An 18327-nucleotide genomic window follows, 5' to 3' on the forward strand; every position below is an offset into this window, starting at 1 on the left:
CTTAAAGTGTGTTCAGGTCCACAGTGGTCCACTCAAGTCTGGTCTGCACCGCAACATCAGGTTCATCCAGCCAAATATACAGGTGGTCCCATGGAGTCTATTCCATCACCACGCTTTCATTTTTCTCCATTGAGCTCAGTTTTCCGATCCTCCTTTTATACAATTTCACTTGGAATTTAAAAAAAAAATGGAATTCATATTTGACTAATTTATACAAATGTATTCTTAACTTGGGCCGCAAAAAAAAAAGAAAAAGAAAATATTTGGTCAAAAACAAGTGAACCAATTAAATACAATTAAAACTAAAAAAAATAACAACGGAAAACAAGCCAGTTAAAAGAATAACTCAAATCAAACATTTACTTCCACAGATCCTCTCGCTTGCCTACCACTCAACATAGTTTTGTGTTTTAGTATAAAACATACTCTTTATAAACAAACAATACACAATGTGCTCCAGCTACTGTACAGGGTTTCTAGTTTTTAGAGGCGACTTCAGGACCCAATCAGGTCTCTGAGATTGTGTGAGCAACTTTTGCTTTCACATCGTCATCGGCATCACACTGATGAAAACAATCACACACATCTCCAGGGAAGAGCTGGTCCTGGATTGTGTCAAAGGTCAAACTATGAGTTCTACACAAATGTCTCATATTCACTATTCTTATTTTTTTGTACATTTCAGTGGAAGGTGGAGGGATTATAGGGGGCCGAACTAGAGAGGGAGGGAGGTGCGGGGGGGCAATCGGTGGTGTGACCTGTGCCCTCTTACAACTGACTGGATTATATGATTTTCCAGAGTGCATGTGAATGCCACAGCTTGTGTACATTTTAATCTCATTACAAGAGAGAGTTGGAATGCCTAAAGTTTATTTGTTGACGGAGCGTGTGGAATGTTTTCGAGGAATGCTTATTTAGTCCGATATCGTGGAAACCATCTGAAAGCGCTTTTTTACAACAACAAAAAAATTGCTAATTTCTCTATAAAAACATAAAATACTGTCTGGTAATGGAAAGAGTCACTGTGAATTAGCGTTGACATTATTTGCGTGTGATTTTAATCTTCTTCACACTGTTAAAGTCACACGGGGTTCCCTACTAGATTGGATTTGAAAAAAGAGAAGGGGGGGAATTGAGTTAGCCCTCCTTGGCAAGGTCCATATTTCAAAACAAAATACATTAATTTCCCCAATCCTGTTTTTGAAAACAATGCCCCCTTCCCCACGGAGCGCGGCTAAGGATGGGATGGAGGTTAGAAAGGGGAAAGCTATTGGCGGCCAAAAAATGCTGCTTTAATTCCCCGCAGGATCCATACAGCCAGACTTCCCACAGAGTGGCCAAGTTCTTTAGGAATGTCAAGTGGAATATGAAAGTGGGAAGGTCAAACCGCTCACGAACATTAGGCGCTCGGGGAACAGGCAGAGGAGCAGCAGCTTGGAAAACAATCATCCCCTCTCTCTTGTGTGTCTGCGCCGACACGCACAAAAAAAAACATGCACACGCAAAACACACGCGCTCAACCCCAATATCCAATATCGTCTCAGTCATCCACACACTGTGTTTTTACACACTGACATCTAACAGAGAAAAAGAGATACGCAATGGAATTCAAAGAACAACATAAATCACATTAACCATAATCATAATACAGTCAGCAACAATAATCTTAACAATATCAAAAAAAGGGAACAAGAATAAAGAGTCGTTCAAATGATATTGGCTTTGTTAACTACTATGAACAGCAAGGTCAAAGTACATGTTGTTGATGGCTCGTAATGTGTGCTGGACTGAAGCCATGACAAAGAGGGAAACCCGGGGCCAAGGCGGGCCGACTATCCTCGGGTGTTCTATGGGGGTCCCGTCTGGGCCTTCTGAGCCAAACTAAACAGTTTGAGTTTGGGTTTTTGGGGTTTGGGGGTAGTAGGAGTGCAAGGAGACGCAGGCATAGACCCCCCCACCCCCCCCATATTCAGAAAAGGGAGGGTACAGAGCCGCCGCTTGCCTGGTGGTTGACAATGGTGTGAAAAGTTTAGTTCCATTCCCAGAATGTTCGCGTAACGCCTGCAAGCGTCACTTTTTTCTCCGGTACACACAGCGGCGTGGGGTGCATGTGCCTGTGCGCTGATGTCATAGCCGGGCTGCGGTGCTAGCTAGAGCTTGAGTTAAGAGTCCAGACTTGATGGATCATGGAGGTTGAAGGGTTGCGTATAGGGCGTGGTAGGAGAGCGCTGTAGTGGTTGCGTCTCTCAAAGGGCCTTATGTTCAGTAGGCCTGGCCCGTCTCCACCTGCAGAAGCCCCAGCACGGCCGAGTGGTCCCCCAGTTTCATCCTCCGCTGGGTGGACAAGCTCACGTTCTTAGCCAGGTAGTCGACAGCAGCTACAGGGGAAACAGAAAGAAAAACACATGTCAGACAGGTTATAGATTCAATAGACATTATGTCATAATCACTAAGGCTGTGCTTAAAAGAAATTGATCCGTTAATGTATCATGATATATGTATTTCTGTGATATCTGTATGGTACCGATATAAGGCTTTAAACCGCCTTAATTTTTTAATTCAATTGTTTTGACTCAATTTGTAATTTGAATTACCAATATAATGTGATTATAACATACACCGCATGTTCATTTACATTTTTTTTATTATTACTTTTTTTATACATATCAGTGTACTATGTGAAATATTGCATGGTTCACAATACATCACAATATGCATCATATAGCAATATATGGTGAAATATCATATTGTGACCCACGCATCGCGATATATATCTTATCCTGACGTCCTTGCCAACACCCAGCTCTACTATTGACTGTCATATCATTTCTCTGATTAGGGCTGAAACAAGTTGTGGCAGAAGGGAGTGAGTTAAACTGAAAAAAACTATTCACACACACAGAGTGAGTGAAAGATGAAAGCCCCTCCCCTGTCCCCTTGTCTGAAGGCTGGCACGCTGCTGGCACGGAGCACGTGAGTCTGGGTGCTGTCACTCAGACGGGTCCCCGTGTGTGTTCTGTGTGCCAGTCTTCATTACACTTGGCATCTCTGATTTCATGCCCTCCACACTCCACATGGCCCATCATTTTGCTCCTCCGACAGCAGCTACTGTGCTCAATCACCATCTTAATTAACCTCACATCAGCTCACATCCGCACTGCCATCACTGACAAAACAGTACTGGTACACACACACAAACACACACACACACACACACACGCACGCACGCACACACACACACTTTTAACGTGACGGATTGGCACGAGCATTCACGCACCACAACACAGTAAAAAATTAAGAAAAAAAATGAAAAGAAAAAGAAAGCAGATGCAGAATACACCAGATCGCTCCCAGAAGCTGAGTATAAATACAAACAAATGTTTGGCGAGCTGGCGCTGGGTATAGCTTGTTGGGGAAGTGTGCTTCATTTTACCTCCTTATGAATGGCTGTGACAGCATCAGTCAATTATGCTAATCTAATAAACCAAACTCTTTCCTGCCCCGGGGCTGTGTGTGTATGTGTGTGTGTGTGTGTGTGTGTGTGTGTGTGTGTGTGTGTGTGTGTGTGTGTGTGTGTATGATGGAGAACAGAGAAAGAGGGAAAAAGAGCGAGGTGGGCAAGAGGACACTGTGGCCCCTGAGGGTGTGCCGTTCTTTGAAGTGGCCCTCTCCTCTTTCCCATCCAAGTGGAGTGGGGTGTGACTAAGGCAGCTCTCTCTTAGAGGATGGTAGTGGTGTTGTTAGTGTGTGTGTGTCTGTGTGTGTGTGTGTGTGTGTGTGTGTGTGTGTGTGTGTGTGTGTGTGTGTGTGTGTGTGTGTGTGTGTGTGTAGGGGGGGTCTTTATCAAGAGCACGTGTCCGCCTCCACCAACCAGGGTGCAAAGGTCAGGAGGCTTTCTTGCCTGGGAGCTGGGCATCACTTCACAGGCTTTTTAAACTCAACTTAATGTGGCTACGAGGAGCTTTCAGTTTTTGTTGATTCTAGTGCCACCTTTGGACAAATGTGGTAGTGTTTTGTACGATACAAGTGCGTAAGCGCGTGCATTTGTTAAGAAGCAATTGGAAGAGAGACGACAGAATGCATTGCAATGAGGTAATGCATTTGTATGTGACTACATCAGATACTTTACCGGTCTGACTTCCGTAAATCGTTTTTTGTCTAAGTGTCCGGGATTCAGACCCAAGCAAAGGTATTACAAATAACTATGTAACAATAGCATTCTTTTCACTGATGGTCTCGTTTGCTGTTACAGGTCCTTTATGTCTTTTTTGAGACTGTTTCATAGACGTTTAAAAGTTCCTCGTAGGTTTATAAAGGAGTTTTCCACTCTCGTATGCACACTCTTTTGCAACAACTCAAAGCTCAACCCAATCACACAGTTTAGCCCATATACATTGTAACACAGGGTTTTATTGTACTCACTCTGGCCGTACTGGCTATACTGGTAGCCTGCGGTGACGGGGTCCACGCTGTAGCTGCTGGCGCTGTAGGTGGGGGGGCAGTAGGACTGGGAGGAGGCCAGGCTGTCCTTGATGCTGTCGGAGCGCTGACTGCAGCTGGCCGAGATGGCATTGGAGCTGTCCAGGCCGCCGTGCAGCGGGGAGATGGAGAAGTCATGCTGGGCCTGGGACGGTACACCACCAGGGTTACTCAGGATACTCATCACCTGGAGGGGGAGGAAAGCAAGGGGCAATGGAGGGTGTTAGAAATGTTAAAAAATCAATGCATTGACAGAATTGATGGAAATAACTTTTTTTTTTTTAAATATAGAGCCGTCCTGTAGCACTTCATGGAAAAAAAAGCCGATAGAAAGACGCAATTTCCCTGGGGCATCCTGGTGGCTAATTGGTAGAGTGCGTACTGATTTAGGCTAAGTCCTTGTTGCGGTGGACCAAGGTTCGAGCCTGGGCTGTTTACTGCATGTCTTCCCCATTTCCCTTGCTTCCCATTTTCAATTATGTGCTTTAACGGTCCAATGAAAGGTAAAAAAAAAACTAAATAGGCCTATATCTAAAGGAAATGCAATATTTCAACTTTGAAATTGGGAACCGTCTTTTTTTTTTTAAAAGAGCAAGGGCAAGGCTGCGAGGAGGATGATGAGGTTAGTAAAAAAAACGAGAGAAAGCGAACAAGAGAGGCTGTTTCCATTAGCTGGTGCTGCCAGTAAGTGTTCTGCTGTGGGACAGAAGGGTCCCAGGGTGATAATAGACCCACCATCAGTGCCAGACAGCCCCTGTCCCGAGCCTGAGGCCTGAGCCCGAAGCCTACAGCACAACAAGCACCGAGGGAGTCCCTAATCCCTCGCCCCTAGCCTACCCATCTCATGAATAGTAATGGAGTTGGAACTGGTAAATGATCCCCTCAGATCCCCGCACAAAGTATAGGCTCCACAAACCGAATACTGAGGGGGCCCAGCTGATACCGCTGGTTAAGGCTCGCCCGAATATCACAGTGTGTATATTATTCACAGTGCATAAAAGCCTCCAATTCAATATTCTAGATTAATGTAATAGCATGTGACATTCGTTGGAAGATGGTCTCAAAATATGTTAAAATGGGAGAGATTACCTCTAGTGCTACTCCAGTCTGAAGCACAGCGGCACCCAGAACACTGTGGAGAATTTTGTTTTCTTATGCTGCGAGTTTCTTTAAGTGAAAAAGGCAAGTGGAGTGTGTGTGTGTGTGTGTGTGTAGGCCTATCTGTGTGTGGGAGGGGGTGGTAAAAAAGAGAATTGTCCCACACATGCTTCCCTCCTATAGCAGGGAAGGCTTCCTTTCAACATCAGGTTCATGTTGAGTTTTGCTATGCTGCACTGGCCTTTGGCCCCTCGGCTGCTAAACCAATTAGCCCATCATGGAGGTGGTTACACAGGGGTGATACACACGCAAGCATATGTTTGCATGCATGCACGCACGCAAGCACGCACACACACACACACACACACATACACACACACACACTCACACACACACACACACACACACACACACACACACACACACACACACACACACACACACACACACACACACACACACACACACACACACACACACACACACACACAATTACGCTGCAAACAATACAGGCAAATGCAGGGGCGAGCCAAACAGTCCACAAGTGATGCTCCACGCCATAGGGATATCCCCACAGACGGGAAAAAAATTACCCATATTCTGAGAAATTAATCTAATCTTTAGCAAAAGGCCTCCCAGGAAATATAACTCACTCAATATACTCAAATATAAAGCTCTCAAATCAAATCAGAAACATAAAGGCTGGTTAGTCATTTCCACATGTTAATTCTATCAGGATGGAAACCCCCACTCCACTCCACCCCGCTCCGTCCCCTGCAACATCTGCGGACAAAGCATGTGACATGTCTCCATAAGAGGGAGATTCATGGCCATAGTTCTTCATGCCGGACACACATGTGATGCTCTGGCCCATATGGAGCCGAGCTGCGGGATAAGAGCAGTGAATATATCTCCCGGAGGTTTGCAATGGCTGACAGTGTAAACGCAGATTTCTTGTTAAGTGTCATGAGATAGACAGCTGGAGGGCTATGAGAGAGTCCACTTTAGTCGTTGGTTAATTGAAGCTTGATTACATCGCTGTTCCCTATGAAATAGAATAGCCAACAATTGGCCTGAATATTTTTCATGCTAATAAAAGGTTCTTCAAAAGAAAATGAATTCTTATCGTGGGCGTTGCTATTTTAGCACATTAGGATGGATCGGCCACTTTCAGAGCCTAACTCGTGTTGTCATCTGTGAAGACGTCGCATGTCGTTCACTTGTCCATTCCCTAAAGAGCGTTCTGTCTTGATGATTTTTTTGTTTTGTGAGATGAGAGAAGGTTTAGTTCTTTCTGGTAGAAGCCAGGTTCACAATAGCTGTGTGCAACTATACTTGTGATCGCACAACTTTAAAAATGTACAAATACAGTAGAGGTGAACTTTGCTTTTTTTCCCTTATTGAAGTGGCAGCCATTTCAGTGAAGTTGTCAACTTCCACCCACATATACAGTATTTCATGTCATCCGCAGGTCAGTTTTAATTGCGCTGCTTTGCCACTTTGATGTCCCCATAAAGTTCTCTCACTGCACATTCAGGGGGTTAAACGATACTTGGTCACATAAGCTCGTAAAAGCCGTTTGCAGCCGGATACTTTTACGTATTTCTGTTGCTACATGCGATCTAGAACAAAACTTTATAAGATACAAAATCCTGGCACAAAGTGTAGTATTCCTGGATCCCTACTGTGTTCAAACTCCTGGCCGGTGAATTTTTCTCTCAGAGAGGAAACAAAATCTTTAATACACAGATTTAATACACAGCCTAGACTCTGTAAACTGGTACACAAAGGGACCCACCGTAGCTAGCAACACGCCCATATACAGAAAGAGAGTTGGCTGTGTATTACACTGGATTTATTTTTCAACATACACACAGTACATATAGGATTGTGAAGAGATACTCACGGATTTTGATAAAAAGTGAATTTTGACCAACAAGCGTTCTACAGATTCACTGACTCCACCTTTAATGGGTCGATAGTTTGCTTGTGCTACCACAACATTACTAAAGACTTGTGGAGTTTTAATTTGAGTAAATTTAAAAATCTTATTAATGCACATTATTTTAACTATACTCTTTAGACTCCTGCAGAGAAGACATCCGCACAGCCTCCCTCCTTCCTCCCCTCCCTCCGTCTCTCCTCTCTTCTCTTGCATACAGCGTCCTCAGCAACCCATAGTTCGTTTGTTGTTCGACGTTGTGTGAGTGCTGGTTTGGGAGATAATGTGAGCCAGGACCTAGTTTAAAGGACAATGCTCCAGGGCGTTCCCTGCCTCTCTCACCCCCCCCCCCCTCCACTCACCCTCTCCCCCTCTCCCCTTCTCCCTTTCCGCTCCCTCTCTCTACAGATAGATTACTTTCTAAATAATAATAAAAAAGTAATTAATTCTCTCAACTTCTGAGCCCTCCAGCCTGTGGCGAAGTGACTAGGGAAGTGTAAATTGATACAATGTGCATCCTTTCAGATAAATAAATAGCGCACTTGAGACACAAAAAGGGGCCCTTTCATACCTCCCTAATTTCTGCCACAGTCAAATTACATTTTTTTTTGTCTGAGCGAATGTTTGACGCCATGTTTTTGTTGGATTTCTTTCCAGAAGGAAACAATGCGGCAGAGACACAGAGCCGAGAGAAACACTGTGTGAGTTGTAAACGGAAAAACAAGAAGGAGGAAAAGTCGGCATGAAACAAAGTGCAGCTGTGCTGTAATACCAATATTTAATATGTTATTCTTTATTAAAAACTTGGTGTTATTGCACTTTTCCAATATTGTTCTAATATCTTGTATATTATTGACATGTGCAGTAAATATGTATCTTAATTATTAGCAGTACAGACTTTGAATGGGTCTCAAATCGTATTGTTTGACTGCACTGCATTGCTTGATCTTAATGTTATAACTACACTATGCTGCTTAATGTTTTGGGGAGGGAGTTGTGGAGGGGTCTGTGCGATTGTGAACCTTTTAATATTGGAAAGATGTTTGTGTGTACGCTTGAAAACTGCCATTTGAATAAAAGTATTATTATTTGAGGTACCTGACAATATTAGGCATATGAACTCTTGCATTGGACTAACATGTTACAAATTTGCAAATGTAAAGCGAGGAAATGGAGGATAGCCTATAGAGAGAGGGCGAGATGGGGGGGCAGAGGAGTGAAGGGAAAGTGATCTAGAGTGGAAGGCAGAGGGAAGGTGGCGGCTTTGGGTTAGTACAAAGACTCCTGTAGGACTGCGCTGGCCCGAGGGCTAGCCTGCCTGGAGAGCTGATAGGAGGCCTCTTCTGTTCCCTTATACCCGGGCTCCAGAGCCAAACACATCACCCCACTCCACAAATGCTCTTCTTAATCTGCGCAAGACTGGATTAGTTTCTCTGTCACCGATAGCTCCCAAATCAAAATGCCCTCGAGATGTACCTTTAAGTTAGGCAGAGGTCACTGGGGCAGACTGGGGAAGAAGAGAAAAAAATGGAGCACTCCAAATGTCTGTAAGTTATCTGAGTGCTGCAGAGTGGCATCTCGCACCTCAGCAGATCTGCCGGGCTGATACTCGCCTCGGCAGAGAGTGAGAGTGATTAAAAGATCCACAGTGGTGATGTGACACTGAATTTCAGATCAATATTTGAAGGCCGGTCCTGAGGCTGCGATTATAAGGAAGAGAAGAGTGCTTCATTCACTGACACCAGGAAAAAACTCACAGATAGATCCAGTGTCTGGTGGAAAGTGTCTGACTTTCAAAATGTCCAACATATCAAATAAATAAGATCCTTAAAACATGTGAATATGTATATAAAGTTTATATATATAGTAGGCTTTATATTATAAACCCTACTTTGACAAGCTTAATTCAATCTGAATTTGTATTGCTTCAAATCACTCTTTTAAGCTTTTCAGCTCTCCAGTACATTACAATGTGGAAATAACTTTTCCAGAATACTTAGACAGTGGAGAAACAAGGAATTCGAGAGGTTGCAAAATATATATGATAATAAATAAATAAACATGTTTTTGTTTGTACATACTGTACATTCTTACTACGGGGTGGTGTCTCGTGTGACGATTATTTGTCCATTCCAATGGACGGAAAAAATAACATAAAGAATTAGATGTTATTTTATTTTTTCATTGCTTATGATCTAATGAGTGCGGTTAGAGAAGAGAAATCCACCACTACAATCTTTGTTTGTGTTTGGATCGCAATTGGGTTCTCAACCGGTTAAAAATAATCTAAATCAAACATCTAATAATAACCTGAAACTATAAACAAACACGAAGGAAGTAAATAACAAATGAAAATCTCTCTCTCCCTCCAAAGTCAATGGACTCCTGCTCTCCACAATGTTCCACCCTCCCCCATCCCTCACATGAGAGGGTCCGGCCCAGCGGGCAGCAAGGCCCCTCATCTGAGCAGACAAAATGACTATTTAAAAATAACAGTGATTGCATAAATTGAATTAAAGCGTTTTGGTCACGGTGGAGGTGGCGTGGGGCCCGCCAGCCAGACAAGCCCTGTGTGTGTGTGGATGGTGGCAGGCAGGCAGGCAGCAGATGACGGGCTCTGGCCTGCATGCCACTGCGTTAATTGGCCGCGGCACATTAATAAAAACTGAAAAGTGTCTTATAGAATGAAGAGACAGAATGAGTGGTAGAGGGGAGGGGGGGGGGGGGGGGTTGGTAGTGCTGGAGGGAGAGGAATAGGCCTTTGAAGAATGTAGTGTGTCTATGAGGGGAGGGGGGGCTTAGGGTGGGGTGCTGCTAATTGTGTTCAATTAATTGGCTGATTGGCACTGACAGAATCTGGGCATTGACAAGTCAGCCACAGATGAGGACGATTAGCGGGCACTGGAACAAGCTGTCACTCCTCACAACATGTTAGCCATGTGTCTCTTCTGCACCACGCACCATGAGCCTGTTCACGCATACAAAGGAAGCTAAAACAAGTGTGAATGGAATACAATTCATATTTTAGTGAAAGAAGCTACAGGAAACTTTTTAATGTTTTCGAAACAGTCTCATTTTTCCTCTGATGATCATTGATTACATGTCACAGCAAACAAGACCATCAGTGCAAAGAGAATGCTTTTTTCTATAGTTTTTCTTAAAGCCTTTGTCTGGGTATACGCTCGTAAAAAACACTACTGCTTTTGTCCAAAGGGGCCGCTAGAATTGACACAAACTGAAAGTTCCTCGTAGCCACTTTAAAGTTGCCCTGCTCTTGCTCTCCTATTGCAAATGATCACTAAACTAAATCCTCCACAGCCCTCTTTAGCCCATTCTAGCCTTAATGTTCAACAAAGCACAGCTGTTCACGCTCTGGGAAGCCCCCCCCCTCCTAAACGTCCCTCGGTATAAGCTATAAACTCGGGCCCCGCACTAACCAGAGGTTAATATGCCGTCTATTGGACTGCAATTGGAGAACGTGTGGGGAGCAATCCTCTATTCTCTGCTAGTGATATGCTTGAGTAACTATGGGATGGATTCAGCCACTGGGAACAAGAGAGGCCCCTTCAAAGCACACATACACAGACAAGCACGCAAGCACGCACACACACACACACACACACACACACACACACAGAGGCTGCAGCTCTCCGCACCTTGCACCAATGCCTCTTCTAAATTAAACGGCAGATTTTCTGATTCCAGGAGAGTGGTTTCAGCTAGGCAGGGCGGTCTTGGCGTGTGTGTGTGTGTGTGTGTGTGTGTGTGTGTGTGTGTGTGTGTGTGTGTGTGTGTGTGTGTGTGTACCAGGAGGAAATCGAGGCGGATCGAGGGAGAGAGAGAGAGGAGGAGAGAAAGGGGGGAGAGTGAGAGGATGGGGAGGAGGAGGAGGGTTGTTTGCTAGACACAGCAGGGGCCAGGTCTAGTGAAAAATGTCAGGTCAAATTGTTCTTGACAGTGTTAATATCTGCACCTCATAGCCATAATCACATGTAAATAAATAGTGAAATGGCTCTCAGCTGGAGACTGAGAGGGGAAAGCTGCTGCGCGAGACAGCCAGCTGAGGACCAACACCAGCTCCTGAATTCTTATCTTATTGTCAGTGCGAAGAAAGAGAGAGATAGATAGAGAGAGAGGGAGAAAGAGAGATAGATAGAGAGAGAAGGAGAAAGAGAAAGAGAGATAGAGAGAGAGAGGGTGGGGGGGTGGGGGGGTAGAGTGAGAGAGAAAAAGGTTAGAGAGAGAGAGTATTAATCACAGCTATGCACCTGTCAGAGTGGCATCTGGAACTAAAAGGAACCACATGCAGCTAGACAACATCCCCAGACCTCCGGCTAGTAGGACAGGTTTGCAGCAGACCATTCCTCCTTCTATAGGCCTAACCCCCCCAACCCATAACCCCCTGCTCCCTGACCCTCGACCCCCCCCCCAAAGAGATCACCCAGCGTATGCCGCGCAGACTCTTCACCTGCCTGCTATTAGATACTGCATTATACTCTTATCGTTCATACTTATTATTCCAATACAACTCACCTTCAAATTGTGTATGAGTATGGAAATCCTGTATGTCTGTTTGTAATAGGTATTTTAAGATAGGATCGATGTCTGTGTGCCCATACTTTAATAGAAGGCAGTATACCACTCCTCTCTCCACCTTATGGGCTTTTTCAACTGCGTGGGACACACAGCATGTGAATCAGCCTCAGTCATTTTTTTCCCTCCTTTAAATCCCCCCCCCCCCCTCCCCTCCCATCTTCTAGGATTTACTGAAATTCATATTGGCTGCCTCGGCAAGATAAATGTAAATCACATTCCCTTATATTTGCTATTTATCAGGATGCAGCAGCTCACTTTCAGCAGGGAAAATATCTCTCACCCGCACACAAACACCCATGCATTTAAATAGCATTTTTATTGTACGCCGTAGCCTTTCATCTGGGCGTAGGGAGAAGAGCTGCCTCTCCAGGGGAGAGAGTTGGAGCAATAGGAGTGAGGGAGAGAGAGAAAGAGAGAGAAAGAGAGAGAGAGAGCGCTGTTGGCAAAGCATCGTGGGATGACAAGAAGCCAAATAGAGGGAAGGAAGGAAGGTTGGTAGGTGAAAAAAATAGATTATGAATACATAAAGCTCCCACCGAAAAATATTTTGGAACGAGAAAGAAAAATGGCTTCACTGGAGTGCTATGGGGAGACCTGAATTATGAAGCGAGCAACAAATGGCTCAGGTATACACACTGCTAGTAGGCTGCTAGTACTGTCTCCACTATACCGGCTCTACGAGTGGCACGATTTGGTTCAGAAAAGTGTCACAAAGCGTTGAGTTAAGTCGGAAAAACAATGCTATTACCCATGTCATACTTCAGAAAAAGCTACTGTCTGTGTGGATATAAGCTGCAGACACAAACCAAGACACGTAATCCTACAGAAAATGAAGCCCACATACGCGACTCAACAGCGACCACGAGGTACAACTACCAGAGCCACGGATGCAGAAATCTGTTCCTCAGAGTTCAGAAGTGTTGCAAAAAACAACCGCAAACACTAATAATCTGTACAGAAACAGTATAGCCAGTGGATATGATTTACAGTCCCTGGATTTTTTTCTTGGCAGCTGCCAACAGCAGTTTTTTCTTTTTTTCTAAAAGCCTCTTACATCTTTTTTTTTTTACACTTGCCAAATTGAAACAGTATTTGTTTTAATGGGAGTTCTAATTAACCAGTATGTATTCCCCCTCTTGCTCTGCGAGTGGCTGAGCTGTGAATGCAGGCTATGTGCTCATCCCCTTTGATTCGTTGTCAGTGGAGCCTGCCAGCTGACACAGTGCCCAGGCGAGAGGCTTAATGCCCAAGTTTTAATAATGTGGGGGACTACACCAATCTCCCCCTCTCTCATTGGTATTCAGGTGCAGAACGTCTTGTTAGAAGTCAGGGAGGGAGGCGGAATGAAGCCAGAGCTCCAGATTGTTCCGTATACATATTCCCCTTCTACATTTTTTTTTGGCAACGGCAGAGCTTGCTTCTTAAAAAATAATTCATCCCATTTTTTTTTAAAGAAGCGTCTGCATGCGCTATAGCTAATGTAAGAGCAGCAGCACAGTTTGGAGTCTCCCCTGGCTTATCTCTGTCAGACAGTTGTGGGGAGTCGCTGGTGAGCATGGTGTCAGCGTGCGTGGTACGGTGCAGCGCCGCGCGGGCAGGCAGGCAGGCCTGGGGACACAGATCAAAGGCAGGCAGGGGTGAGAAGCCGCTCTGCCTCTGATCCCGTGTGCGTGTGTGTGAGTGTGTGTGTGTGTGTGTGTGTGTGTGTTTCTGTGCGTAGGCCCTGCCCACTCACAGAGCCCAAAGGCCCTCCTCAGATACACACACATACATATCCTTGTCATTCCAAAACACTTCCATAAAACTGCAAAACAGAAATAAAGAAGTTCTTAACAAAACTTTGTCAACTTCCTTGGTCCAAACAGCGATAAACTTGCCCTTTTGTGTCTCTGTATCAACCTGTTAACACCAAACAATGTCACTATATAAAGCCTTCGCACGGTTCATTTCCCATTTTTCCAACTGCAAAATAAGGTAAATTGTTGTTCTTATTATTCCCTAATGTCCTAATTTCTAGACCATTTCTCTGTGGATTGAAACCCAAGCTCTGGTAATGGTCTCCTCTTGCATGATTTAGGCTCCCAAGCCAGTGCAGTTGTTTTGGTTTCTCTCCCAGCAGGTGTCCCTGTCATGCAATGATGAGGAATTGGTCCAAATGTCTTTCCCCCACAAATGCAATACCCATGAACTCTGCTTCAAAGAATCATTGAAAAAAGAAGTATCTAAAAGGCTATTTAGAGTTTCTTATTATAAGGTTGTGGTTGAAAATATACAATATTCCTGAAAGAGAAACCTGTGTGTAACCTCTTCAGTTAAAAGCTGTCCATCCAATGCAAGTATTGCTTACTTGTTTTCCACTATGCAAAAATTCTAATTTAAAAGCACAGTTATGGCAGGAGGTCCAGACAATGCCCATGCTGGCTCATTTCAAATGAAGTATTACAAGTGCAAAAGACCATCGTAACAAAATAGCAGACGTAAGCTTAAATCTTCAGGTAAAAGACGGCTTTAAAAAAATTGACTGGAATGCCTGTCCTCCTTGCCCTTGCCTTTTTTTCCTCCCTCTTTCCAAACACCTGCTGTGCCACTAAATGAAACAAGACCAACAACAAAACACACTTCTGGTTTCATACCTTTTGCCCAGCCATGCACACAGCTTCACACTCTGACCACCCATAATTTACTGCCTCTCTCTCTCCCTCTATCTCCTTCTCTCAACCAACCAAACGTGTTATATATTCCCCCACAATGACAGCAACCAGTTTGAGTTAAGACGGAAAATGGGAAAATGGGAAAATGTGTGTGTGTGTGTGTGTGTGTGTGTGTGTGTGTGTGTGTGTGTGTGTGTGTGTGTGTGTGTGTGTGTGTGTGTGTGTGTGTGTGTGTGTGTGTGTGTGTGCAGTCGGGATGGGTCACGGGATGGGGATGGACGCTGGCTCCTGTCGGGACCGCCGAAAACGCTGCAGGATTCCATTACAGACTTGGCCACCAGCCACCGCAGCCCCATTTACTGGGAATCAGAGAATTTTTTTATGTCAATCTTTTACACAGCAACAGCTTGGGCCATCGATGCCAGCAGACACTTGAAGAAATAGCTTGCACATACCAATGCACACAAGCATATCTCCTGCAAACAGATGCTGTCTGTAACTTACAATATCAAATTCTCATTTCCATCTTGATGGACAGTCTCTTTGTGTGCCTTTTTTCCCATTACAGGGAGAGCAGAAACATGGCGCAAATCAGGAAAAATAAACAGTGTTGGTGTCAAGTGAGTGTCAATAATTTTTTCAAAGCTGAAAGTGATTTGGAATGGAAGTTGTTTGAATGCAAAGACAAAATAAGGTCTGAACAGGACAAGGAAAACTTGATGTTTATTGTGTGGGGTTTTTTTGTGTTGTGAGTTTTTTGTGGATAGCTGTATGTTTGTGGTAAGAGAGAGAGAGAGAGAAAGAGGGAGTGTATGTGAGAGAGAGAGAGAGTGTTTGTGTGTGTGTGAGAGAGAGAGAGAGAGAGGGAGAGAGGGAGATGCCCAGCCCAGCAGGTCACTGCACCACAGAGTGAACTCTGATTCTGCTGTCAGTGGGAACATTCATCTCCATGCTGAGAGACTGATAAGAATGCCACACAGCATTCTGCATGCATTCAATACATTTCAATTCTGTCCAGGGCCAAACATGGTGTGACACATCAAAACATCCACACCACACGCTTATGCCCCTTTTAAAAAAAAGGGAATACACAAAAATCTACTATTTAAATTCTAAATAAATATATTTATTAAAAATAAATCTTTTTTAATCAAACCCACTTGATAGAGTAATTGAATAGAGTGGAAATCCATGCTGTACAGTTGCCCAAAGGCCCCTGTCCTAATCCACATTCTGACAGGAAATGTTTAATATCCCAACACATTCTTGAATGCCTGTGAAGGGAGGGAGAGAAAGCGACAGTGTGCCCCCATGCCAGTATTAGAGAGAGCCATTAATGAAAAAAGAAAAAAAGGAAAAAAAAAACGGTTCCATGTTCTTGGTGTTTTTCTGCAGGTTTGCAGTGAGAGCATTAGCAGTTAAAGCCGCAGTGCCACGATTAACAATCAAACACGCTGTGAGCCTCCATGTTATCCTCCGTCGCTGCAGCAGGGAGAGAAAATCTCTTTTTTGTCACAAAATCCTTAATTCTTTCTTCTCTAAAGAAAGAGGGTAATACCAAGAATGTTTCCAATCTGCTTTGAGAAATATTTGAGGAAGAAAAAAAAAGGAAGAAAAAAAAAACTCCCAATAAAACACGTGTGAACGACGGGGTAATTGCGGACAAATGCGGCATTGAAATTCATTTTCAACTCTTTACGCACCATTTCAATCTTATTTTCTGCCTGTTAACCACATCTTGTTGGTGGAGGGGTGGGCAAGACTGGCCAGTATTGATGGGTAATTGTGTATAATTCACTCCGTACACACGATTTGCATCAATGGAAGAATCCTTTTCCATTCTGTGCTACTTAAAGCTCAACCCCTTTACCCGAAAAGCCGCAGCCAAACGCTCATTAATGGAGGTGCCCAAAGAGGTTAGCAAGTCAAATCCATCGCTTCACAGGAGAGGAGGCAAATAAACCGGCACATACTGATTCACAGGGTAAGACGGCAGAAGAGAATGTGTGAAGATGATGTTTTTTGGGGGCTTTTATAGATTTAAACTGCATTTACGAAACCTAACACAAACTTGAGAATCCTGGGTAATGCTGTCCTTTATCATAACATTAGTTTTAGCAGCTAAAAACTCCAATAAAGAGCATACATACAGTAGCCCCGATCACTCCGTTCACAGAGAACTTCCTAGAAAATCATGCAGTAAAGAGATGAGAGAAAATCACACATACTGCTGTAGCACTACTGGAGTCTTCCAGCTGCAGACAATTACGTGCAGCAGATTATGGGTCTACATTTATAAGCTTTAGCTAATTATTTCATCTGCATGTGTTCGCAGTGCGAGGGCGCAGGATTTAGACGTCCCAGGAAAGTCGGAAGAACCGCTGTTTTAGAGCAGCTTCGAGTACTTGCGGTGCTATCAAGATGAATTTTAATTTGTTGATGTTAATCCAATTGTTTTACAAATGTAGCAATTTGGAGTAGCTAAAATAAATCCAGGGGCTTTAGGAAGGCGAACATAAAAGCCCACACTGCCAGTTATTTTGCTGAACACGCTGTTTCTGAATTTTTAATTTCAGTCAAATACAATTACATATTCTGAGCAGTGAGGGGAGGAGGGGCAGAGAGGTGGCTGACTGAAGAATGTGAACGCTACCTATATGTGGGATTGTTACATATATATACGCGCAGCTTCAAGTTCCGGTCAGAGCAATGCTGTCAACACACCAGATGCTCTCGGAGGTTTTGGAACAGTCTACCCCTAAATATCAAAAGTCAGTCCATTGATGACTTTAAATCATTGCTTTAAACTCACCTTGTTGTGCTGGCTTTTTATTACAAGTTGACCTTGACATTTTGATGATATTTTTCTTTTGAGTTATTCATCTTTATTGGATAGTTTTAAGCACAGAGTTGAAATGGGGAGCGAGAGAGGGGGGTGACATGCGGTAAACGGCCCAGGCTGGAGTCGAACCTGGGTCTGCTGTGACAAGGACTTTTGCCTTAATGGTAATGGCCACTGCGGTGCCCCCCAACATTTTGACATGTACCGCACTCCAGGTTATTTTAAATGAGCTTAATAAAGACACTTTGACGGTCGATATATTGAGGTAAATGGTGCACTGACCTGTGGGGAGAGCCCGTTGCCCACAGCGTTCATGTGTTGGCTGGACGCCGAGGGGCTCATGAAGGTGTCGGAGTAGCTGGAGAAACTGTGTCGGTTGGATGACAGACCGTAGGCAGAGCCGCTGTCACTCAGGCCGCCCTGGTGCATGGAGGAGGGAGGCAGGGGCTGGGGTCTGTGCAACGTGCTGCCCTCTGAACACAAGACAGTGCACATGTTAGAGAGAATCCAGGAGATAAGTGGCTAAGAGGAACTATCAGTTTGTGTCGATTATAGCGGCCCCTTTCGACAAAAAACGGTAGTGTTTTTAAGACGCCACCAATTGATCCTCGGTAAGAATGCACGGAAAAAGGCATATAGAAAAACTATAAAAAAAGGGATAAAGGGTTTCTTTGCACTGATGTCATTTATGATCATCAGAGGAAAAATGAGACTGTTTC

The 18327-nt window shown here is 44.1% G+C and overlaps 1 protein-coding gene across 3 annotated transcripts in view; it reads right to left on the reverse strand.

Annotated features, from left to right (window-relative positions):
* Positions 1 to 2262: 2262 nt before the first annotated feature.
* The window catches only part of pax7a (paired box 7a), a gene marked incomplete at both ends in the record, with an annotated part of 48152 nt that continues 32087 nt past the window's right edge, over positions 2263 to 18327 (reverse strand). For 2 of the 3 annotated variants that reach the window (XM_080026844.1, XM_080026845.1), the window contains 3 exons: positions 2263 to 2378; positions 4423 to 4666; positions 17891 to 18081. In XM_080026844.1, coding sequence (XP_079882970.1) covers positions 2263 to 2378; positions 4423 to 4666; positions 17891 to 18081 — 551 coding nt within the window. Of the gene's footprint in view, positions 2379 to 4401; positions 4667 to 17890; positions 18082 to 18327 lie in introns of all 3 variants that reach the window. The other variant, XM_080026843.1, reaches the window with a different exon arrangement.

This window comes from Ammodytes marinus (genome assembly GCF_949987685.1).
Source record: "Ammodytes marinus genome assembly, chromosome: 4".
Lineage (NCBI taxonomy): Eukaryota > Metazoa > Chordata > Actinopteri > Uranoscopiformes > Ammodytidae > Ammodytes > Ammodytes marinus.